The sequence below is a fragment of the Phascolarctos cinereus genome, unplaced genomic scaffold (genome assembly GCF_003287225.1).
Source record: "Phascolarctos cinereus isolate Bilbo 61053 unplaced genomic scaffold, phaCin_HiC Scaffold_4;HRSCAF=312, whole genome shotgun sequence".
NCBI classification, from domain to species: Eukaryota; Metazoa; Chordata; class Mammalia; order Diprotodontia; family Phascolarctidae; genus Phascolarctos; species Phascolarctos cinereus.
In genome coordinates this window covers 656,467,154-656,492,892 of record NW_027555847.1, presented here as the reverse complement: position 1 = coordinate 656,492,892, position 25,739 = coordinate 656,467,154, and the positions used below count along the sequence as shown (strand labels likewise).

At 39.0% G+C, this 25,739-nt stretch overlaps 1 protein-coding gene across 1 annotated transcript in view; it reads right to left on the bottom strand.

Annotated features, from left to right (window-relative positions):
- LOC110214268 (uncharacterized) overlaps positions 1-25,721 on the bottom strand; it is a 71,519-nt gene extending 45,798 nt beyond the window's left edge. The window contains 6 exon segments of the mRNA XM_078153882.1: positions 8,298-8,388; positions 14,349-14,402; positions 15,437-15,525; positions 19,601-19,678; positions 20,707-20,814; positions 25,564-25,721. Coding sequence (XP_078010008.1) covers positions 8,298-8,388; positions 14,349-14,392 — 135 coding nt within the window. The 5' untranslated portion in view covers positions 14,393-14,402; positions 15,437-15,525; positions 19,601-19,678; positions 20,707-20,814; positions 25,564-25,721.
- Positions 25,722-25,739: the final 18 nt, after the last annotated feature.

Here is a 25,739-nt window from a genome sequence, read left to right as displayed (position 1 = left end):
GACTCCCAGGGGTCTGTGAACCACTTTGAGAACCATTGCCCTAAGCCCTTCTGTAGTCACAGCGTAAAGAAATATTTGTAGTTGGTGACTCTCTGCTGGGTCATAAAGGTGAAGCAGTGCCCACCTAAAGTGATCAATAAATAGGGATGGTGGTTTCCTGAGGCATGTAACAGGGATATTCAAGAAAGCCTCCTGAAAGACTTCTTTGACCTGACAACTACTATTCAAATGTCTTTTGATTCATGTCGGAATGAAAGACAGAGTCAGGAGAAACCTGGAAACTCAGGTACCACTTCCTCCATGAAGCAACGGACTTCCTCTGCAAACCTCACAGAGAACTTTATTTTCTAACTCTGACACACTGATCATGTCACTGTGTAAACACCATGAAGGTAGGGCCTGTTGTCCCAGCAGTTTCTTTCCTTTCTTAGGACGCCCCCTAGGGCTCTGCTCTGTTCTGCAAACAGCCAGGATGGGTGAGCACTGGGGAAGTGGAGGAATCTCCAGTACCCGGCACACTCACTGGCACATAGGCACTTAATACTTGATACATGACTGTCTGATGAAGGGATTCTAATTTAGAAAGAACAAGCAAATGAATGGATAGATGGAGGGAAGGAATCACAAGGATTACAAAATTCCGGTCAGACACCAAATGATCTGGAGGCAGAGGACAGACATATTTTCACAATGCTGCCAAATTACAGAATTTCAGAGTTGGAAAGGTCCTCAGAAACCATCTCTTTTCAACATCTACTTGTCAAGAATCCTCTCTACAATAAAATCTAGCTTTTACCCAAAGAGTTACCTGAGGGGAACATACTACCTTCCAAGGCAGGCCATTCCAGATTTAGACAACTCTTTGTTAGGCAATCTTTCCTTTACAACAAGCATAAATCTGCCTCTCTGCAACTTTAACTTGTCTTCTACATGACAGCTCTTCAAACATCTAAAGACAGGCATCATTCTCCCTCTAACCCCATGCCCTCATATGTTTGTTTATTTTTATCCAGGCTAAACATCCTCAGTTTCCTCAGACAAATCTCCTATGATGTGATCTCCAGTCCCTTCACCAGGGGCTTTAGAAGAGAAAAGTAAGATCTGAAAGGTGAACAGCTAGATAAGATTGTGTTATCAAAATGGGACTGGACTTTCTGGGCCACAATAGAAGATAGAAGAGAACTAAAAAGCAACCTAAATAAATGAGAAATATTAAGGAAAGTATTTATACAGTTTAAAAATACTGTGGAACAGTTGGAGGGCCTGTGAGAAGGCAGAAACACTAACATGCTGCTGCTGGAGTTGTGAATTGGTTCAATCATTTTGGGAAGCAATTCTGAACTACGTTCAAAAAGTCACTAAACTGCACATAGCCTTTGACCAAGCTATTACCACTACTAGGAATATTCCCCAAAGAGCTCAGAGACAGAAGGTAATAATTAAGAAGTACAAAAATATCTGTAGCAGTGCTTTTTATAAGAAAAGAATTTGATTAAATTCATTTACTTATTCAGTGCCATGCCAATCAAATTACCAAAAAATTATTTTATAGAGCTAGAAAAAAATTGTAACAGAACATCCGGAAGAACAAAATGTCAAGAATATCAAGGAAATTTTTTTTTTTAGTGAGGCAATTGGGGTTCAGTGACTTGCCCAGAGTCACACAGCTAGGAAGTAGTATGTGTCTGACACTGGATTTGAACCGAGGTCCTCCTGACTCCAGGGCTGGTGCTCTATCCACTGCGCCACCTAGCTGCCCAGGAATAAATTTTTTAAAAAAATGTGGAGCAGTGGAATAGATTAGGTATACAATACACAGCAGTAAATGACTATAGTAATCTAGTGTTTGATAAACACAAATATCTAAGAATTTGGGACAAGAATTCACTATGTGACAAAAACTGCTGGGATACCATATATATTACCAGGACAAGATCAAAATGGGTACATGATTTATATATAAAGGGAGATATCATGAGCAAATTAGGGGAGCATGGAATATCTGAATAAAGGGAAGAATTTATGACTAAGCAGGAGACAGAGAGCATTACAGGAAGTAAAATGGATACTTTTGTTACATATCCAATGCAACCAAAATTAGAAGGAAAGCAGAAAACTGGGAAAAACATTTTTTATAGCAAGTTTCTCTGATATTCTCAAATACATATAGAGAACCGAGTCAAATCTATAAGAATATGAATAATTCCCCAAATGACAAATGATCAAAGGATATGCAGAGGCAGTTTTCAGAAGAGGTCAAAGCTATCTATAGTTAAATGTTGGGAGGGGATATGGAAAAACTGGGACATTTATGCATTGTTGATAGAGTTGTGAACTGACCCAACTATTATGGAAAGCAATTTGGAACTATGCCCAAGGGGCTATAAAACTGTGAATACTCTTTAACCCAGCAATATCACTAGTAGGTCTGTATCCCAAAGAGATCAATGAAAAAGGAAAAGGGCCAACATGTACAAAAATATTTATGGCAGCTCTTGCGGTAGCTAAGAATTGGAAATTGTGAGGATGGCTATCAACTGGGGAATGGCTGAACAAACTGCAGTATGTGATTGTGATGGAATACTATTTTGCTATAAGGAATGATGAGCAGAATGCTTTCAGAAAAACCTGGAAAGACTTACATGAACTGATGCAAAGTGTAGTGAGAACCAGAACAGTGTGCACAGTAACAGCAATATTGTATGATAATCAACTGTGAATGATTTAGCTATTCTCAGCAATACAATGATCCAGACAATTCCAAAGGATTTTATAATGAAAAATGCTATCTACTCCAGAGAAAAAACTGATGGATTCCGAATGCAGACAGAAACATACGTTTTAAACTTTATTTTTCTTGTTTTTTTTGGTCTGTTTTCTTTTGCAACACGGCTAATACAGAAATATGTTTTGCTTGACTGCACATGTATAGTCTACATAAAACTGCTTGCCATTTCAGAGAGGGAGAATAGATGGGAGGCAGGAAGGGAGAGAATTTAGAGCTCAAAATTTTAAAAAAGAATGTTAAAAATTGTTTTTTATGTATAATTGGAAAAATATTAATTATAAAAAGAAAAGGAAGAAAAGAACTGGAAACAAAGTGGGTGTCCATCAAATAAAAGAATGGCTGTACAACATATGCTATATGAACATAAAGGACTTCATATTTTACATCTGCACTGTACAAAAAGATGAAAGGGATGGGTTCAGAGAAACCTGGGAAGACCTGTATTGATGCAGACTGAAGTGAGCAAAACCAGAACAATTTAGACAACAACCTGAATACTGTAAAAACAGTTGTGAAGGACTTAAGAACTCTGATCAATCAGTGACCAATGCATTACTCTGTCAGCCCTATGATGAAGCTCTCCACTTCTGGGTGGAGAGGTAATAGACCATAGGTAATAAGTGACACAAAGATTTCTAGACACAACCATTACAACACAAATGTGTTTTGCATAGCTATACTTTTGTTATAAGGGAGGACTTTTATGGGGCGGGGGATGAAGAGGGTTGGGGGTATAGTGAAAGTGATGCCAAAAAAAGCAAGAGAAGAAAGAAAAGCACTCCAATGACACATTTTAAAAATAGATAGGAGACCAGAGAGGGTCTCCTGGAGGGGAAATAGACAAGCAAGGCAATATTGGTACTACCGAAAGAAATAAGCTGTATGTAAGAGATCTGCAATTTCACGTACAATCCAAATGTTTGTGTTTGTTGATTAAAGCTAATGTACCAGAAGTGATGCAAGTGAAAAAAGAAAAAATGGAATATGAAGAAATGTCTTCAAAAAGATAAACTATATATTTTTTAAAAATTAAGCAAGAATTAATGCTGAGTAGTTCACAAGACCAAATAAAAAATCTTGAAGTAAAAAAAAAATCCTGGAAGAACTTAAGCTAGAGATAAAAGATGGGAAGAAAATAATGAATTACACCATCAACATGGAGAATATATTAACATTCCCCTCTCCGCCACCTTCTCACAGAAAGAACCAATAATAGACTTATTACTACAGAAAATTAATTACAGGTAACAAGAGATGCACTGAAAATACAGGCTCGGAAAACATTCAAATTATCCAAAGAACACGAAAACATTCAGATTTAAAAGACAGCCATAGAAGTTGGGTAAAGATGTAGCAATTTGAAGAATACTGATATCGCATAAAATTTAGAAAGTAAAATAACATAAATGCAATACTCCAGAAAATTATCCAAAAATTCTTTGTAGAAGTAGAGGAAAAAAATACAAAATACAAAAAAGGAAGAATCCACAAGACTCCAACTGGCAAAGACCCAGGATTTAAGACATTATAATTAAACCCCTATAAGGAAAAAAATACTTCAGGGGTGTCAGAAACATAAAAAATTACTTAACCAAGTGAGGATCATGGAGACCTTTCAATAAATATAAGGGGATGCAGTAGAAATGGGATTATAATACACACAAAATTTTATTACAGGGACACGAATTATCTACCCAGAAAAATTCTATTTGAAATGTAAAGTCTGTTGTATTAAGGCCAAGAAATGGACATCTGAGAAGTATTTTGATTTTGAAAAGTTTATAGAAAGATACATGAACTTCAAGGAAACTCCAGAACAAAAGTTGTCTTCTTTAAGTAAAAAAGATGAACATTTAAAACTAATTCACACTTTTCTAATCATGACAAACTAGTTGGTAACAAAATGTGAGGGCCTACAAAATGCAGTGCTGGTTAAATTACTAAATATTTCAGAACACAGAAGGGGGGAAAAAGTAAAGGCAAGGAGAAACAAGAAGGAAAAAAGGGAACAAGGTGATCCAAAAGCAAAACTTCTTTCATAAAGGGGAAGTCCACATTAAAGACATTACCATATAGCATATATGACAAAGTCAATAATAGGTGAGACTAATGATGGGTATGTAATCTTTGGACAGAATAACTGAAGTGAAAAGACATGCCTAACAACCAAAAAGCTAGATGTAAACAGACTAAACAATAAGAAAGAAGAAAAAAAGACAAAAAAAACCTGTATTTTATCTGACAGTGGTGGGGAAGAACATTATCAAACATATGGATAAAATTATTGGAGACAAAATGATGGATCTGATAATTCAAGTGTAACTTTTAATATGTAAACAGTTTAGCAGTTTAAAGGGGCCAAAATATTTTTGTGCAAGGAAAACCAGTAAAATCAATTTGTGAAACACAATCTTTTAGATAGAATGTTGAGAAGAGACACATAATATTGTCAGGATGAAATAGACAACCATCCCTCACATGAATGTACTGAGAAGACCTGTTTGAAGGCAGAGTAATGACTGCAGGAATGATGGCTGCAGGGCAGTGTGGTTCACTGATTCATGCGCATGTGATTTTTTTTTTTTTAGTTCTGAAGTTTGTAACTCAGAAACATTAAATCAAGTAACTGTTAAGAGACTTTGGAAAGATTATATATAGATATATTAGATTCATACCTGAAAGAAAACCACTTTTACCTCATAAGGTAAAGAACAGTCACTGACTACCAGGAGGCTCTGATTGGAAGCACTGAGAGCTATAAGTAATCAGAGAAGAAACAGGAGAGAAAGCTGACCAAGTGCAGGAGGGACCACAAGAGGGCTGGATGAAGGCACAGAAAAGCTTTCCACTGACACAGCTCTTTCTTGGGTTTACCTGCTGGGAGCTGGCTTGGCCTTGTTGCTCTCTACCACCATCTAAAGAAATGGTACATCTCCTGGGGTGTTTGGTGGCCCTTTATTGCCCTTTCTAGTTTGAGAGGGGGAAATGAAAGATAAGCTTTTCCTCAATTTTGCCGTGAAGTTATGATGATTGCTTTTGTATTATCATCTGGTAAATATTTTAGGTATAAGAGTTACCACTTCCAAACCCCATCACAAACTAAATTGCTGGTGTGGGTGGGTCTATGTCTACGCCTGTGCTACACATGGATAAAAGGATTTTGTGCAACAAACAGCAATGCCTCTAAAATTAAAAGAAAGAAAATGATTGAGAAAAATATTTGCTTTAAAGGTGTCAGATAAAGGTCTGATATTCAGAAGCTATTTAAAAAAACTCTCTACCTATAATACTATGATCTATATAAGATCCTACCAAATTCTAAAACCTGTGAACCTCTAACTTCCTATGAATCAATGGGCCAAGGACATGAACAGATGATTTTCAAAGGAGAAAATACAAACTGTTAATGACCACATGAAAAAAAAATCAGTTATCCTAATAACCAACCTTAAGATACTTTTTACCTATTAAAATGGCAAAAAAAAAGGTAATATTGGCAGAAACTCTAATAGAATCTTGGTGGGACTATAAACTGTTACAAACACTTTATAAAAATAATCTGGCAATGTGCAAAAGGGTCACAAAATTAATCTTATTTTCCGACCCAGCAATTCCCTGCCAGGAAAAAAAGACCTCCTGTTTCATAAAAAGTTCATATTTATGTAAAATTATTAGCTTGCTATATTTGCAATAGTAGAAGATTAAAAACAACTTATATATCCATGGAAAATGGCTCAATAAATTATGGTGGACTAATGTAATATTGGAGCATCATGGCACAGAGTACAAAAGACTGGTCTTGGGAATCAGAAAGCCTGGTAATTAAGTCTTGAGCCTGAACAATACTAGCTATGACTATGGGCAAAGAATATAACCTCTAGGTTTCTAAAGTAATTCTCTAGGACTTAAAAAAGTCAATCTCCATCAATGGAGAATTTCCACATTGAATTTTCCCCCAGCTGAAACAATAGGCCCCAAGCCCCAAAGCTTTCAGAGCAATACCATGGTACCATAAAAAAGGACAAATACAAATAAGAGAAAAAGAGGAAAGACACATGTGAAGTGATGTAAAGCAAGAACAGCAGAGTCACAGCTCCACACACACTGACTACAGCTCTGCATTTAAAAAAAAAAGAAAAGAAAAAAAAAGAAAAAGGAAAAAAGCCTAAGGTAGTAACACTTCAGAAAGTCTTAGAAAGGGGACTAGAACAAAAGAATGTTTGGTTGTTGTCTTAATTTGATTTAAATTTCCTAATAGTTTTAGGTAAGGGCTCTTATTTTATGTTTATCTTTCCTGATACTTATTAAGTTTATAATAATTTTAAAACAAAAAATTATGAGTCTGGATAAGATTACCCAGATACAGCTAAACCAGATACTATAGGGTGCAGCAGGTATAATTAAGAGAAAAGAACTGCAGGGAGGTGTCCAAAAACCCAGAGCAGCGAAAAAAAGAGGGAAGAGGCACAGAAATGGGACTAGTAGTTAAAGGTGATCTCATGCCAATGATCACAGGATGGAGAATGAACAAAGTGAATTAGACTATGATTTAAACAGGTACATATGATCTCGATGGGGTGTGACTCATGACTTGAATACAACAGTGGATGGGAACAACATGTTCAGAAAGAATAAAGTGGATAAAACGGTTGGCCGAGTCAGAAAGATGCCCAGCTGTGTGAAAATCCCCCTGGGTAGGTGGTGAAGATCATGTGAATAAGGACAAAGGCAATAAGAGCCGTGGGAGAACACAGGGAGAAGAAAAGGATGACAAGTTTCTAGTGGAGATCACAGACCTGGCACAAAGGATGGAGAGAAGTGCTATGAGTCAGCCACGCTCTGGAGGTCTCTGTCAGGGCTGGGACCCTTCCATGGCTGCACCCTACTGGGTACAGAACACATACATCTGAATAGAAGCACAGAGAAGGCTACAGAGATGGACGTGATCTCCCATGGGGGGTACAGGTTCTCTGCACAAATGAAAAGGTGGAAGTAATGGCAGATCACTGAATAAATAAAAAGAAGAGGAATGGGTCTACAAGATCAGTGGCTATGGAGGACAGAACTGCAACCAATGGCATTAGAGGGAGAAATTTCTCAGCACAATACAACTATAGAGAACCACAAATGGAAGGGGCTACCTGAGTAGGTAGGGAGTTCCCTGTCCCTGGAGGTCTTCAAAGTAAGGCTGATCATTTATGGGAAATGCTGCAGAGCAGCAACTCCCATTTTAGGTAGGACTAGACCTTCACTCCTAGTTCCTGTGCAGCTGAGGGGAATGGAATGGGAGGGGGAAAATGTGGGGGGCAAAAAACGAAAGAAAAAGGTGGGAAATGGGGTCTGAAGGGAACCAGGGAGCAGACCATATGTTCCTTTCATCCCTGGATGAAAATTAGGGATAAGGTGCCTGTTAGGAATAGCTACTGGACAAACAAGGTCCTTCCACAGGTAGGAAATGACAGGTCACTATGCACCCAGTGATCTTGGAATCTCTGGTAGAAAGGCTCACCTGGGACCAGGCTGGCAGGAGCTCAGCTGCCATTACCTGATCTCCCGGGGTCCCCTCAGAAGATGTACAGGAACCTGGAGGGCAGGCAGAGCTGAGGGGGGGAAAAAAGCAGTCATGATTGAGAAACATCTGCCCAGAGGTTCCCTGATACCTCATGCCAGGATTCCACCACCCTCCCAAACAGGACTCCTGGGTCTTTTAGGTCATGTTGTTGTCAAATCATCATGAATGCCAACTCTGTGTGTGACAGATTATGTATTTTACTAACTGAAGGTGTGACTGACTGTAAACATTACTTTTTCATGTTGGAGGCACCCAGATGCATGTGGAATAATAATGCACCAGTGGGACTCGAGTGAACATTTCAGGTTGAGTAGTCAGTCAGTCAACAGAACTCAATAAGTGCTTACTGTGTGCCAGGCACTGTGCTAAGCACCGGGGATACAAAGAAAAAGTAAAAGATAGTCCCTGCCCTCAAAGAGCTCCCAGTCTAATGGGGAAGACAACATGAAAACAACTATGTGCCAACAGGATATATACAGTGTAAATATAAGGCAATCTCAGAGAGAAGGCTCTAGCTTTGAGGGAGACTGGAAAAGGTTTCCCACAGAAGGTAGGAATCGAGCTGAGTCTTGAAGGAAACCAGGTTGAAAGGGAGGGCATTCCAGGTACTAGGGACAGTCAGCAAAGGGTTGATGGAATGCCACATTTGAAGAGTAGCAAGAAGGCCAAAGCAGCTGGATCACAGAGGGTATAGAGGGGAGTAAGGTATAAGAACACTGAAAAGAAAGGGAGATGCCAGGTTGTGGAAGGGCTTTAAATGCCAAGCAGAGGGCTTTATATTTGATCCTGGAGTTATTAGGGAGCCACTGGAACTTATTGAGTAGGGAGGCAATGACTGGAGAAGTAAGCTGGGGGTGGGGTGGGGTGGGGTGGGGAGGGTGAGCACAAAATAAGGAGTCTCAAATGTCATGCTAAAGAGACTTTATTCTCTATACCAGTGGTTCTCAGACATTTGGCAGTGGTAGAATTCTTTAAACAAAAAATTCAATGTGAGACTTGCAGTACAATCTTTTAAAATTATTTTCTTATGTACAGTGCTAATGTAATTAAATAAAATAACGATTTGAGGCAGAACACAAGATTTTGGAGCCAGGGTGGAGAGGGAAGGAGCAGAGCAGCCATCCAGGTCAGAAGTGAAATCAGGCTGGATCTCAATGGAAGCTACACAGAGAAGAATTTTCTCTAAAGTCTAATGTGGCATAAAGTCCTGAGAAAAAATGTGGGCTGCCCAATGGGAGAGGAAGCATGAGACCAATGGAAGTGAGCACTGCCCTCCCTCCATCTTTACCTTCTGAGCTCTTTATCGAATCTTTTAGAACCCAACTGAAATGCTACCTCCTCCAGCAAGCTTTCCTTAATTTCTTGTTACATTTCTCATAAAACCTCACGCTGTATTTTACTTTGTACATCTCTAATGCATTAAGTACACAATATTGTATATTATGGCTCTCTGTTTTTATTTTAACATAAATTAGCTCCTTGAGGACAACGACCAAGTCTTATCCAAATTTTGTCTCTTTTGGTGCCTAGCAGTGCTCTGTACACTGAAAGCGCTTACACCCATCACCGTATCAGTCTGGTATTCAAGGCCCCCCAATTTACTTTCATTGGTCTTGTCATGGTACTCCAAATTAGGCCACCTGCTGCTTCCTGATCTTAGTCTCTCCTTTCTGGCCTCTGTATATTTGCATGTCATTCCCCATGCCATGCCTGGAACAGTTTCTGCCCAATGAAATCTTCTGGCTCTGATGATTCCTCTTCCATGGAGTATTTCCTAACTCTTCCACTTAGAACTACTTCCTCCCTCCTTGGATCTCTCATGCCTCTCTATTGGATTTTTCATTTGTATTGAATAATACTCTAAGTCAGAGGTGTTAAACTCTCAGCCACTTTAAGGTAAGGCTCAAACTACATTAAAATGGAATTAAGAAATGTTTAACAAAATAAATATGAATACAACAGATAAATTTTAATTTGAGGTTTTCCAAGTTAACATGATCTGTTTTTATTTAAGAATGCCACCACTGCTCTAAGATGTATTTCAGTTACTCCTCCTCCTCCTCCATTTTCTCCTATCTATCTTTGTGTCCCTTGGCCTAGCATGATACCCCATAACAGGTGTTTAAATAATCTTCATTAAATTGAACTTGTTCACATATAAGATAAAAAATCATGAGCCAATAATATACCAGGTAGTTTCATGAATTAATAATCACAAAAACTACAAGTCAACACTATTATAAACTAGAGAGATATGGGAATGTTTTTACAAAATAAGGCAAGAATAGATAAAAATTCTTCCAAGGTCAGAATAGGCAAAAACAAATAGAAAAAAAGAATGTTACACATATTTGTTACAAATTTATGATGAAATCACTGTATAGCTTAGAGTTTAGTAAAGTCACCTGAGCTGCTTATAGCCTTGACTCTAGCTCACATGGATATGCCCCAATCTGGCCCAAGGAACAGAGAGCTTTGCTAACAGATAGCTTTGATCCTAAGTCTTGAGACTGAAATCTATCCTCCCCTCTACATTCTAAGCAAAAAAGACAATATAAAAGTGAGGACAAAGTACTCTAGTGCCTAGCACATGGTAGAGGCTTAGAAAATATTTACTGAATTATGTTCAAGATGCCCAAGCTTTATGTTTTGGGGGAAGATTGGAAGACACTACATAAAGAAAGAATTCAGATCTGCAGAAGTAACTAAGTGCCATCCCTATTTTCTGATGGAACAAGAACTGTGTACCCTCCCAGGGAATCTATAACTTTCCAGCTTACAAATGAGTTTTTCACATCCTGCCCTTACTTGAAAGGAGGCAGTTAGAAAAGGAAAAAGGCAGCTGGAGCCCTGTGTCCAAAAAGCCTACCAGATGGAAATTCTTTTAGGAAGTTCCCATGGGTGAACAAAGAAATTAAATTCACATTTAAGTGAGGGAAAAGAGTCTAAAACAGAAGTTAAGAGATAAAATGTTGAAATACTATACTTAGCAAAGATAATGTTTAGGGGTTGTTGTCAAAGGAACAATTTGTTCAAAAGTGTGGGGATCAAGATGAAAGCCTAATGGCCAACTCTAGGGACAAGGAAAAGACTTCAAAAGGTTTTCCTTCTGTATCTGATGCAGGTAGGGAAGAGTCAATGTAAATGGAATGACAAGTCAATCCATCAGGGATAAAAAGCAACTTGCCAAACAGATCCACATGGTTTGGCAATTTCTAGCCTCCTAGTACTAAGGGACCTAGTACTATGTAGCTCTAAGAAAATATCTTCAAAGTGACAAGATTGTAGTTCTTAAGACAGCCCTAATGACTTTCCTAAATCTAAGACATAATAAATGATTTGAAAAAATGGATTCCTAAATACACTGTGGGTAACTAAAAACAAAGAAGATCTATGGAAACAGGATAAGAAAATGGCTATTCCAGAAAGGGACAGAAAAGTGTGCTGGAATTAGCAGACTTATTAACCTGGACATGTTATCAAGGCATTGTTTCACAATGAGAAACTATTCCAATTAGGAAAAAAATTGAGGTGTTGTCTGAAGAGAACACTGTGGATGCACAGAAGGAACTCACCGACCAAAATAAATTTTTTTAAAAAGACATATACAGTAAGTAGAAGCAAGGGCAGGTAATTGAAGATGAGTATGAGAGTGTACTATGGTCCTGTAAGAATACTGTCAGGGACTCTAAAGCTCAGAATGAGCTGAAATTAATGGTGAGTGCTACGGCCCCCAAAGAGGGCTTTTTGGAAAAAATGCTATATTCTAGAAAAGAGGCTCAAAGGGATGATGGACAGTAGAGAGAAAGAAGAAGTACTCAACTCTTATATGGGTTCTATTTTTCCTCCTAAAGAGAATGACCTTTGGACTGAACACAAACTGCTAAAAGGGAACTAAAAGCCAAGGTAAGTCACGGAGCACCTGACAGCTCTTGATGAATCCAGGGAGCATCCACTGAGTACCTCCTTGTGCCAGGGAACAAAGAAGGCCAGAGAAGGGCAATTACTGCCCCATTAAAAAAAAAAAAGGAAATATGGAAAAAGGTGAAGCTTGCCACCTCCAGAGCATTGACCTTGGCTTCTATTCCTGGCACAACTTGAGCATGTATTATTAGAGGAGAGTCTGTAAGCATTTAGTAACAAAGCAGTGGCCCAGCACATTCTGCGGACCTTTCTTCTTTTCAGTTTGGAGCCATGATGTCACTAGCACAGGGAACACCTATGGAGGATTAGATCAAGATGCCACTTGGCCTGAAAGAGATCTAGGAGTTTTAGTGGAATTTCAAGTTTGATATGCATCAACAGTGTGATATTCGATTGAATTGGACAGCTAGGTTGACACAGTGGGTATGGGAACTGGACTTGGAGTCAGACAGACCTGAGTTCAAATCCCAATTTCCACGTCAGCCACTTACTAGATGTGTGACCCTGGGTAATTCACTTAACCTCTCTGAGCCTCCATCTGTAAAATGGGGATAACAGCCCTTCCCTCTCAGAGTTATGGTAAGGATCAAATGAGATAACATTTGTAAAGTGTTTTGCAAACTTTAAAATGCTACATAACTGTTAGGATTTTATTAGCTACTAATTCAAGAGAGATTTATATCCTATGCCTGACGTGTAAGGTACCATCTTAGGCATAAGAAGGGGATACAGCAGCTCAGAAAGGACCTGTGATTTTACTAGTGTCAGGTATGCAAGGACAAAAATGAATAAACACGGCCTTATCTCAGGAAGCTTGAGTTCCTAACTGGGCAAGGGAAGGCTGAGTGTTAAGGTGCCACTGTAGTCTGCCATCATCACATTACACATCTGAAGTACCATGTTCTATTTGAGGCACAACATTTATGAAGTGCATTGACTGATTGACTGATTAGACAAGCATTTATATCCCAGTATCCCAAGAACGGTTACTAGGATTGTGAAGGGCCTGTTCAGGACATGGCAAATACAAACTAGCTGAAAGAATGAGGAATGCAAAAGATCACTAAGATTTGTTCTGTTTGACCCCAGACAGTAGAACTAGGAGCAAAGAGAAAGAGTTATGGAAAGGCAGTTTTCGGTTTGATATAAGGAAGAAGTTCCTAATAATTAGGATTCTCCAAAAGTGCAATGGGCTGTCAGGCAAAGGCTGGATTATCATCTGTCATGGACATTGTGAAAGAGATTCCTGGACAAGATGGCCTTGGAGCACCTAAGTCTTGCTCTGTGATTCTGGACTCAGCAACACCAACTGCTGGATTCTACTTAGTTCCAAATAGACTCAGGATGTCAGAGCAAATAAAGGATTAAATTCTGTGGGATCTCTTACAGGGTTTGAATAAGCAACAGCTTCTACTCTGTGGGGATTAAGAGATTACATCTTTTCTCAAAAGTAAATGGCCCTTCCTTCCTTCTCTGACTAGAGAGCCAACACTAGTGAGCAGTGCACAGCAAAGCAAATAGCAGATGCTCAGAAAATGCAAGTTCAAGGACTGAAAGAAAAGTTCTCATTCACTTACCTTTCGGGATCCCTTTCCCCTCAGGTCTATATATGATTACATTAGGTTTAGCTAGATGCTGAAAATCCTGCTTGTGGAAAAGGAAATGGGGGCCTGAAGGTTTGTCCTTAGGACATAATGAACTGTCCTAAGGTCAATCCTAACCCTTGCAGGGGGCAAATGGAAAGAGAAGAACAATGGTGCAGGGAGACTGTGACTTCAGGAGGTCCAAGGAAATCCTACATGTGGTCCAGACAGGGCCTTACAATTTTGTTCCCTGGAGGACTAGTATCAGGTAATTGGTGATTATGGCACAAGGAAAGAGGAATGTCATCTATCCAGACATCTACAGGGTCTTCACTGCCAAAAATAGAGCAGTAGATAAATCTGTGACTTGACTTAAATAATTTCACCCTTCAAAGGCAGAATGAGACAAGAGAAAATGCCAATCAAGATCTGATTCTGGCCACAAAATGTAACTGGCTGTTGAGTTAGGAAAAAAACGAACCTTAGCCTCTCCTCCATAGTGCCACTCCTTCCTTCAGAGTTCATGATAGCAATTCTGGAGAAAGAATTTCAAAGGGTTCAGAGTAAGGAAAGATAGGCTTAGTAGAGACCTAATATCTGCACACATTTATTTGCATGTTGTTTCCGCCATTAGCCTGTAAGTTCCCTGGAAACAGGGACAGTCTTTTCCCTTTTTTCGTATCCCTTGTGCCTGGTGCATAATAGGCACCTAATAAATGACTGGCTGACAGAAGTCTGGTAAAACAACAATAAAATACCACGCCTAAGAATTAGCTATCCTAAAGGGGAATGTGTTCCTTGGGATGTAGTTCTCACTGGAAGTCTTTGAATAGAGATTGGGCAATCACTTCTTAGGGATATTGGAGAGGGGTTTCAGTCAAATATGGGTTGGACTATGTGGCCTTTGAGGCTCCTCTCAGCTTTTAAGTTCTATGATTTTGGGGATACTTAGGTATTTTCTGATATTTACCTGGGCTTAGGAAGCAACAATGCCCTGATTTTAAGTTCTGATGTGATTAAGAATCTTTGAGCCTTGATTTGAGTCCAAACACAACAGATCCCACTTGATTCACAAAGCAGGAAAATAAAGAGGTTAGCTTTGAAACCCACCAGAGCCCAGACCCAGGAAAACCACATTTTCAGAATCATCTCTCTCTATAATTTCCCTCTAAGCAGAATCCAAAACATTCTATTTCTCCCAGTGGAATTTTTAGCCACAGCCTTCAACTTCAAGAAAGTTTAAAAGCTGTTTCTTAAGAGAGCAAAGGGAGAGAGGGGAATCAGACATGTATTAGTTTAAAAGTATCCTTTGCCACTCAAATAGCTCTGAGAGGTGGCCCTAAGGCTTATTTTTCAAATTTATTATATGTGCAAGGGAAGGTACAAAAGGAACCAAGGCTAATTCTATATGGAAGTCCTCATCCCCAGGATTAGCCCAGTTTTCTGAGAGACAGAACTGGATTCAAGTCTCTGACTGAAGAGCTCTCGGACAAAGAAGCTTGATGCTAAGAGAAGGAAGCAAGGTCACATTGAAGCCAAAGTGGCACAGGAATTTTAAAAAGAGCTCACCTGGTAGCTACTCTGTAGAAGCTTGGTTGCCTCCCTGGCCTCCTAGGCTTTCCTCTGGAGGTGGATGGGAGCCTTAGAATCACACTGAGCTGAAGGAAGAGAAAGAAGTAGAAGAACAGTTCAGGCTTAAGATTCACCCAGGCTTGGGTTATAACCCTCCCCATGCGGAATTCTAGAGACCACAGGATCCTTTAGGATCTTACTGTTGTCAAAGCTTTAGATCAGGCGCTCTTAATCTGGGGTCCACAAATGGTTTATTTTTAAAAATATATTTTAAAACTATTTCAATATAATCGGTTTCTTTTGAAATCCTTTGTATCTTATGCATTTAAAAACCCTTATTTTGGGAAGATGTCCACAGGTTTCATCAGACTACCAAAGGGGTTCATGACACAAAAAAGATTAAGAATCCCTATATTATATGGTTACTGTTGGTGTGAGAGACCATGTACCACATGTTGTGTTTGGACTCAAATCAAGGATCAAAGATTCTTGTGACCAGGGACGAATGTTGATTATGACAATGTTCAACAGTGAGCCTTGCCTATTACATCTAAGCCCACAGTCATGGGACCAGAGGCTTAAAGCTGGAAAGGGCCTTAGCGGTCAAAGAGTCCAACCTCCTCTTTTACAGATGAGGAAACTGGGGCAGGCAAAGGTTAAATAACTTGTCCGGAGTCATAAAGTTAGTTAAGTATCTGAGTCAGGATTTAAACTCAGGCCTTCTTGACTCTAAGTCCAGCTTTCTGTTCTACTATCCCACCTATGTACCCTAATAGGTCTGGGGAATAATGAAGATACCAGTTTGGCCATAACAAAAGGCTCGCGTAGGGGAATAGGAAGACTCAAAATTCATAAGCTCAAAGACTTAGAGCTATATGGCACCTTTTAGGTCATTTATTCTGCCTCCTTCATTTTAGAGTTGTGGGAAACGGAGGCTCCCCACAAGGTAAGCGACTTGCCTGAGATTAAGTGGCAGAGCAAGGATATGAGATCAAGTTTGAGCCAGAGCCAGAGCCAGAATTCTTTACGTATACACCACAGGAGTGCTCTGTGCAGCCAAAAACAGAGGCCCTGGAATGCCCATCTAGGGAGCTTGGGGTGAGTAGACAGAGATTTCTGAACAGTGGAATGACAATTGGAATCTTTTGAAAAAATTAATTTGGCCACAATTTATAGGAAAATGGTTAAAAAAAAATGAAATGCACAAGTATAAGGCGGGGAAATTCTTTTAAAAGGACAGCTCCTCTGAAAAAGATTTGGGGCCTAAAGGGCTATAAAACTGTGCAGACCCTTTGATCTAGAAATATCACTACTAGGTCTGTATCCCAAAAGAGATCAAAGAGAAAGGAAAAGGAGGTACGTGTACAAAAATACTTGTAGCAGCTCTTTTTGTGTTGGCAAAGAATTGGAAAAGGAGGGGATGCTTGTCAGTTGGGGAATGGACAAATAAGTTGTAGCATGTAATTGTGATGGAGTACTATTGTGCTATAAGAAATGATGAGAGGGTAGTTTCAGAAAACAAACAAACAAACAACAACAAAAAAAACCCCACGGTAAGACCTATATGAACTGATGCAAAGTAAAGTGAGAAGAACTGGGAGGTCATCATGCATAGCAACAGCAATGTTGTAATGATGATCATCTGTGAAAGACTTGACTACTCTGATCAGTACAATGTCCAAGACAATTTAAAAGAACTCATAATACTATCCACCTCCAGAGAGAGAACTGATGAACTCTGAGTGCAAATTCAAATGTATTTTTCTCTCTTTATTTTTCTTGCCTTTTTTAGAAATATGGCTAATACGGAAACCAGTTTTGCCTAATTTCACAGGTATAATTGATATCAAATTGCTTGCCTTCTAAGTGGATGGGTGGGGAGGAAGAGAATTTGGAACTCAAAATTAAAAAAGAAAAGAATGCTAATAAATAATGAATTTTTAAAAAAATATTTTAAAAAGAGAAAAAAATTTGAGGGCTTTAGTGGGCAGCAGGCTAGTATAAAGTAACAGTGTGGCATGACTGCCAAAATAGATATCATTAAGCTATAGTAACAGGCACCTTGGTGGCTCAGTGGATAGCATGCCAGGCTTGGAGTCAGGAAGACTCATCTTCATAAGTTAAATCTGGCCTCAGCTACTTTCTAGCTGTGTGACCCTGGGCAAGTCACTTAACTGTTTGCCTCAGTTTCCTCATTTGCAAAATAAGTTAGAGAAGGAAATGTCAAATCACTCCAATATTGTTGCAAGAAAACCCCAAATGGGATAACAAAGAGTCAGACATGACTGAAAAATGACTGCATGACAAAAAAGCTACAATAATTAGGGTGTCTAAAAGGTAACAGGCCCACCCTGACATGCAATGGTTGAAACAAATACAGACTATTATGTTCACAACTCCTTGCCGCATTTTAAAAGAGACATCAACTAGAGTGGCCAGAGGATGAAGGACAGGCTAGGCAGAAGTCTGGTAATATTAAAGAAACTGGCAAAATCAGCCTAGAATGGAAAATACAGTAAAGAAACACAAGAACTATCTTTATATATCTAAAGGGTTGTTATGTGGAAGAGGGATCTGCCTTATTCTAAGTAGTTCCAGGGGAAAGAATAAGGACCAGCAGCCATAGTCTTGCTCAGCTTAAGAATATGTAACGATTCAAGCTGTCCCACAAAGAAATAAGCTGCTCTGTGAGGCAGTGATATCAGGATGACAATGGCTGGATAATCACCTGTCATGAAGGGTTGCTATCCTATCTAATCTATGAGGTACCTTCCAATCCAAAGAATCTATGGCCCTCCTGATTTTCCATACATTTATGTTGAATCAGAGACACAATACCTGTCTTTTCAAGTAGAGTACAGCTACTCAAGAGCAGAGATTAGACACTCTACGTCCTATACAACAGGCCCAGTATATATTTGCAGAAAAGCTTCAATCCAAGAAAAAAAAAAGAAAAGCTTCAATCCTAGGAAGATGATGCAGTGGGTGTTGGGAAAAGTGCCAGATGCCTTACTGCCCTCCTCAGAAATAGCAGGACAAACAACAAAAAGCAATAAAATTGGAGAGAGGGGGAGAGAGAGAGGGGAAAGTAAGGAGGGGGAGAGAGAGAGAGAGCAGCTAGGTGGCACAGTGGATAGAGTACTGGCTCTGGAGTCAGGAGGACCTGAGTTCAAATCCAGTCTCAGACACATAACACTCACTAGCTGTATGACTCTGGGCAAGTCACTTGACCCCAAATTGCCTCACCAAGGGGAAAAAAAAAGACAAGGGGAGAGGGAGAAGGACAGGAGAGAGGAGAGAGAAACATATATCAGGAAATTAAACTGGCTAAAAAGACAATAAAATGAATAAAAAGAAAATCTCTATAAGTTTTATCAAAAACAAGATAAGAAAATTCCAAGAGATGTCCAAACACATAACAGATCCGCTAATGGAATTCAAGAAATATTCCAACTTCTAAAACAAAATCATGAGAGGAATTAAAGAAAGCACTGCATGTAGCTAAGAAATCACAGAATGAGAAGTTTAAAAAAGAATCATAAAGAGGGCCTAAATATCTCATTAGATACACACAAAAAAAAGAAAGAATGAGGTAGCAAAACAATAGTAGGTAATGCAGTTGAAGTGGAAAGATGAATTCAGGAAATAAGATAACTGGAAAAAGATTTGAAAACAATAGAGGAAAAAGTTGCAGGTTTGGAAAGAATCTCAGAATTACTGGTGCTGGCAAACACGTTGAAAAAGAAAGAAACTGTAAGATACAGTAAGAGAAATATACACAGTAAGAAATTACTCAAGAACACTTCCTAAAACTATCAAAACTGTGCACTGCCCTGTAAATAGGAAGAATCCCAAAAGCCCCCAACAAGGAACTTAAAATTCAACTCATTCTGGTACATCCACATCAAACTTCAAAATTTAAGTAATGAAAAACTTCTGCAAGCTAACAGAAAAACTATGTAGCAAAAACCATCAGTCTCAATGGATTTCCCCACAAAACCCAGGAAAGACAAAAGAAATGAGATCAAATATAAAATTTCAAGCATGAGTACTAATCCCAACAGGCTCAATCTTTTTGTTTGAAATTAAGAGATGGACAAATAACATTCAAAACGAACTCAGAAAATTCCAGATGTAAGTTGGACAGAGTGCCTGACTCACCTCCACAGATCAGCTCCGGGGTCCACCTTTTTTTCTGCCTTTCCTGTTCCCCTCAGTTGCTACCTGCTCTCCATTCACCTGAAATTATTTTGCATATACTCCGTATTCACTCACATTTACTTCTTCATATATTTCCATTAAGTAGCATGAAAGTTTTTTGGGAATGGGGATGATTTTGTTTTTGTCTTTGTATCTGTAGCACAGGGCTATATACATAGTAGGCACTTAACAATGTTTGTTGTATTGCACCCCAGGGAGAAAAATACCTAAAACAGATATGTAAAACTGGCTAGTAATAACACAGCTGAAGTCAGAGTAGATACATGTAATTTACTAGTGGATAGAACTCTAGCTCTTGAGACCAGCATTCAAATCTGGCCTCAGACACTTTGTACTTGTGACCCTGGGCAAAAATCACCTAACCTTTTTCTGTGTCAGTTTCCTCATCTGTAAAATGGAGATAATCACTTACCTCCTGGAGTTGTCAGGAGGATACAATGAGATATTGTAAAATACTTTGCAAACTTTAAGACTACAAAAATGCTAGCTGCTATGATTATGTCCCCACAGAAATTTTAAACCAACAGTGTATCACTGATTAAATTACTTAGTGTAACAGCAGGTGCTGAAGAAGGAAGGAAAAGGATGATCAACAAAAGGGTATAAAGTGGCAAAAGACCACAGAATTGTAAGGTTTAAGAGGGAAAGGATCTTTGAGACCAATTGTCTAATTCCCTCATTTTACAGAGGAGAAAACTGAGATATATAAATGGTATATTTATACATAATATATAAATACAAATTCTATATATAAAATAAAAATATAACATATAAATACATACATAATATATTAAAAGATATATATTACAAAGTCCAAATTGTCAAAGTTGGATATCTAAGTATATAATTACTATATGAAGATGTTTCAGGTGAACAAAGAAAAAGGCAGGAAAAAGAAGGTGGAGAGGTACGAAGGTACTGGTGATCCTGAATCAAAACTATCTTTGGTAAAGGTAGGGATATGTCAGCTACAAACAAAAACAAGAAGAGGACCTCACAATCCACAGGAAATACTTCTCAGGTGAAACGGCTCATTCCAAAATTACCAATAATCTTTAAATCGCCAAATCCGATAGTTTTCTCAGTGCTCATCTTCTTGACCTCTGTAGCATCTGACACTGTTGAGCATCTTCTCCCAAACAGACGTTCTTAACCTGAGGTCCATGAATGTAACAAAACAAAACAAACAACAATCTTGATAACTATTTAAATATAAACAATTATTTTGTAATCCTGCTATCCATGTCACCACCCCTTAACTATGGAGGCATGCAAGGCTCCGTCCTATGCTCTTGCTATTCTCTCTCCGTGATTTCATCAACTACCACAGATTTAAATATCATCTCTAAGCAGATGACTCCCCAATAGAGCAGGCCACTTTACTGATAGGCAGCTGTTGCCAGGCTGGGCCAAGGCAAGTCACTCTGCCACTGGGCTCTTTTCAGGGTGTAGCATCTCTGCTGGATGGGTCCGCTGATCTCCCAGGGTTGCTCTTTGCAGCTGTAATAGTTAATATTTTACTTCAAACACTGAGTGGTTTTGTGGTCTTTTCTGATGGAGTGTTTCAAGGCTTTTTTAGCTAGGGAACTACCCACAGCAGAAGTTTTATGCTCAGCAGAAGTTTCTTCCTCAGAGCTGGGGCTCTGGGGTGATCACCTGGCAAGGAGATGTGATGAGGCTGGCCAGTCCTACAGCCATTCTTCCTTGTGCAGCCTTAATGGCCTTTTCATGCAATTAAGGTATTTTGGCTTCCTACCCATTTAGGATTGGGAAATGTCATTTTGTATCCGAAAGCTTTCTCCTTCATTTTTCAATGTATCTGTCTTTTAGTACTTTTGCTGAAATTTTACTGGGTACTCCTAACATTTGCTGCTACAAAAAGAGATGCTATAGATATTTTTATAGGTATGAGTCCTTTTCTTCCTTCTTTGTTTTTTTTTGGGATGCAGATGTAATATCACTGGATATCTTATTTGAAACCCTTATAATTATAATTCCTTATAATCTGAAACCCTTATAATTCCAACTTTTATACTTTGTGACTTCCATATTCAGTATTCTCCTATGTAAAATGAAAGAATTAGACACCTGGTCTCAAAGATCCTTTCCTCCTTTTAAATTTTATGATTCTACGGTCTTTTACCACTTTTTGCCTTTCTATTGATCATCTTTTTTTCTCCCTTCTTCAAGTCCTACTGTTATATTCAGTGATTTAATCACCGGAACACTGTGATAGCTTATAATTTCCCTGGGGAGATAATATACAATTCAGTGACCTTGGGAGCATAATTCCAAACTGCTTTACAGAATGCCTGGAATGAGTTCACAATTCCACTAAGGGTATAACGGTGTGCCTGTTTTCTGTTTGTCATTTTCCATTTTTGTGATCTTTGCCAATCTGATGGGTGTGACATGGTATGTCCAAGTTGCTTTAATTTGCAATTCTCTAATAATCAGTGATTTGGAGCATTTTTATGTTGTTGATAGCTTGGATTTCTTCTTTTGAAAACTGCCCATTTGTGTCCTTTAATCATTTAAGTATCAAGGAATAGTTCTTGTCCTCATAAATTTAAATCAATGCTGATATGTGTATATGTATATGTATATATATGTATGTTATATATATGAGATAATGTTATCAGACAATTTTGTTGTAAAGATGTTTTCCCCATTTACCTATCTCTCTTCTAATTTTAACTTCATTGGCTTTTTATATAAAACTTTTAAAATTTACATGATTAAAAACTGTCCATTTTATCTTCTATGATCTTCTCTATCCTCATTTGATCATGAACTCTTCTCTGAGTCAAAGATCTGAAGAGCATTATCTCCTTTGCTCCTCTAATATGCTTATGTCACCATTTATGCCCAAGTCATGTATCCATTTGGAATTTATCTTGCTACACAGTTTGAGATGTTGATCTACAACCAATTTCTCGCCAGACTGCTTTCCAGTTTTCCCAGTAGTTTTTGTCAAACAGTAAGAGCTTACTGAAGTAACTGGGGGTCTTTGAGTTTACTGAACACTACACTACTCTGTGTATGTTTGTTTATGTATGCTGCACACCAAAGTTGTTCCACTGATTGACTTCCCTATTTTTTAATGAGTACCAAATTGTTTAGATCAGTGATGTCAAACTCAAATAGAAATAGGTGCCTAAAGGCCCCATACTGACCTAGAAAACAACCACAAATTAACATTATCTATGTCATGTTGTATTTTCTTTTTTTGTTAAACATTTCCCAATTACATTTCCCCCAAATTTTGGGGTTTGATACTTCTGGTTTAGATGATTACTGCTCTGTAATACAGTTTGTCTATTATTTTGTCTATTAGTTTCTCTATGAAGTCTGTTATTGTAGGCCCCCTTGTTTTCCACTTTTCATTATTTCCTAAGAGTAGTTCTTGACTCTCATTCTCCCTCACTCAAATAATCAATTAGTTGCCAAGCCTTGCCATTTCCAACCTCACATCTCTTTGAGTCCTCATCATTGCTCTACTCACAAGGTATCTATCACTTTAGTTCATGCCCTTCTCACCTTTTACCTGGATGACTACAATAGCATCCTATTTGGTGTCCTTGCCTGAAATACTTCCCCTCTCCAATCCAACCTCCAGATAGTTGCTAAGATACTTTTCCTAAATCCAAAATCACTTAACTACTCAATAATCTGCACTGGCTCGCTAAGACTTCTAGGATCAAATATAAACTCCTCTGTTTGGCATTTAAAGTCCCTTGCAACTTGTCTCTCATGTACCTTTCCAGTCTAATTATATGTAATTACTCTCCTTTGTGTACCTTACACAAAACACCAGCTTTTCTACCTCCAAGATTTTGCACAGGCTGTCATCATCACTAAAATGGGTTCCCTTCATTACCTTCATTTCTTAGATTACCTAGTTTCTTTCAGAATTCAGCTCAAGTGGTACCACCTTCCACATCTGGTCTTTTCTAGTTCTCTCATCTGCTAGTACATCCCTCCCCCACCCCTTATCTTGCTTTTATTTTGTATATATTTAGGATCATAGATTGTGAGCTAGAAGAGAACTTATAGGTTACTGTGTCAAACCATCTTATTATACAGTTGAGGAAACTGAGGTCCAGAGAGGTTAAGTGACCTAATCAGGATCACAAAGCCTGTAAGTGTCTTTGACTATATTTGACCTCAGATCTTCTTGACTCTGAGTCTAGCATTCTAACCACTACATCAGAGGAGTCAAACTACAGTGCAACAGGAACCAGACTAAAATACAACTAGGAAATGTTTAACAAAATAAGTAAAAAATACAATAGAACACAGGTAATGTTAATTGCGGTTTTCTAAGTCAATATGCTGCAGGCAGGCATTTGTTTCTATTTGATTTTAAGACTACTGCACTACAGCATGCCGTTTCTATGCAGAGCTAACCAAGTGATGATTCCTACTGAACCTACACAGGCACCTCCATCATTAGAGAGGTAGTTGAAGTCTTTCATGCTTGATATAACCTGCCAAAGCTTTTACTTCACTAGAACCCTGGTTCACATCCATGAAATGATATGGTGTCAACATAGAGCTTTAGTGGGAAAGTCAATAAATCCTGTTGGAAAAATTGTATGAAAGAGCAGAAAAAATGAATTCAATTTAGATCTCACACCACATCATATGTGGATAGTGGATAGAGCGATAGATTAGGAGTCAAGGAGACCCAAGTTCAAATACTGCCTCAGATACTCATCTCTGTGTCTATTAACCTCTATCTTCCTCAGTTTTCTTAAATGTAAAAGAATGGAGATAACATTTAAAGCACTTTGCAAACTTTAAAATGCTATATAAATGCACATATAAAATGTTATCTAAATATGTTACTATCTGCAAGTCATTAACCTCTACCTGCCTCAATTTCCTCAAATGTAAAAGGATGGAGATAACAAAGAACTTTTAAAATCTTAAATTGCCTTATAAAATGCTATAAAAATGCCTTCCTAGCTGTAAGTCACTTAACTATTTACCTGTTTCCTCAACCATAAAATGTGATAATAAAGCACTTTGTAAACCTTAAATTGAAAAATAAATGCTGGCTATAAATATTGATATTACTAGTAACTAAATGGGGAAAAAGTTAGAAGTGAAAGAAACAATATATCTCAGTTGCAGAGAAAAATAAACATCTATTGAACAAGTGGGAGAAACTCTTGAGCAAAATATAGACTACATTATTAAAGGGATGGTTACTTAATTGCCAGAAAAGGAAACGGTGACGACAAAGAACCTGCATGGATGGCTTCACTGACAGGCTAACATTTCCTTTTCTGACAGGGTTATTAGACTGGCAGATCAAAGCAATGCCACAGACTTATGGAAATTTAATTGAAAGCATCATTAAAAGTCTTTCAAGCTATCCCTGTGGACAAAATGAAGAGATGTTCGCTAGATGAGATAACGGTACAACTGGGTGGATTCAAAACTAGGGGGTCCCAAGAATAGTTAGGAGTAGTTTGATACCAACTTGGAGGGTCTCTAGTGGAGGGGCCCAGGAGTCTGTGACTTGTGCTGTATTAAATAGAAATAGATGACAGGACAGCTAACACGCTGGAGCCAAACAAATCCTGACAGACCAGGACCTCGTCCCAAAAAGAACCTGAAATTTAAGGATGAAGGGAAGTCTTGCACTTGTGTTACAAGATGGGGAGGAGCGGCTAATAAGCGCGAAGATCTGGGGGGCTGGAGGACTGCAAGCTTCGTCCACTGGATGAAGGGAGACGGCGGGCGGTCGCGTCGCCTTGGCCCGTGGAGTTAGGCCACAGCCGGGGTGTCGGGTAGCGGGCGCGCTCCCCCTGGGGATTCCCTCCCCGGACGTTCTCCCACCCCGCTCGGGCTCGCCCTCCGCTCCGGGGGCCTCCGGCGCGGGCTGGACTCACCCTCTGTTCCCGGGCGGCGCAGGAGGAGCAGACTCGGAGGCGGCTCCGCTGCCGGAGACCGAGCGGCTGAAGCCCACGGGCCGCCGACACCCCTCCCGAGGTCGCCCTCCCCGGCCGGAAGTGCTGCCCCGGTACCCCGCCCTCGGGAGCCGCCCAATCCGGGCGCTCGGCTGGCC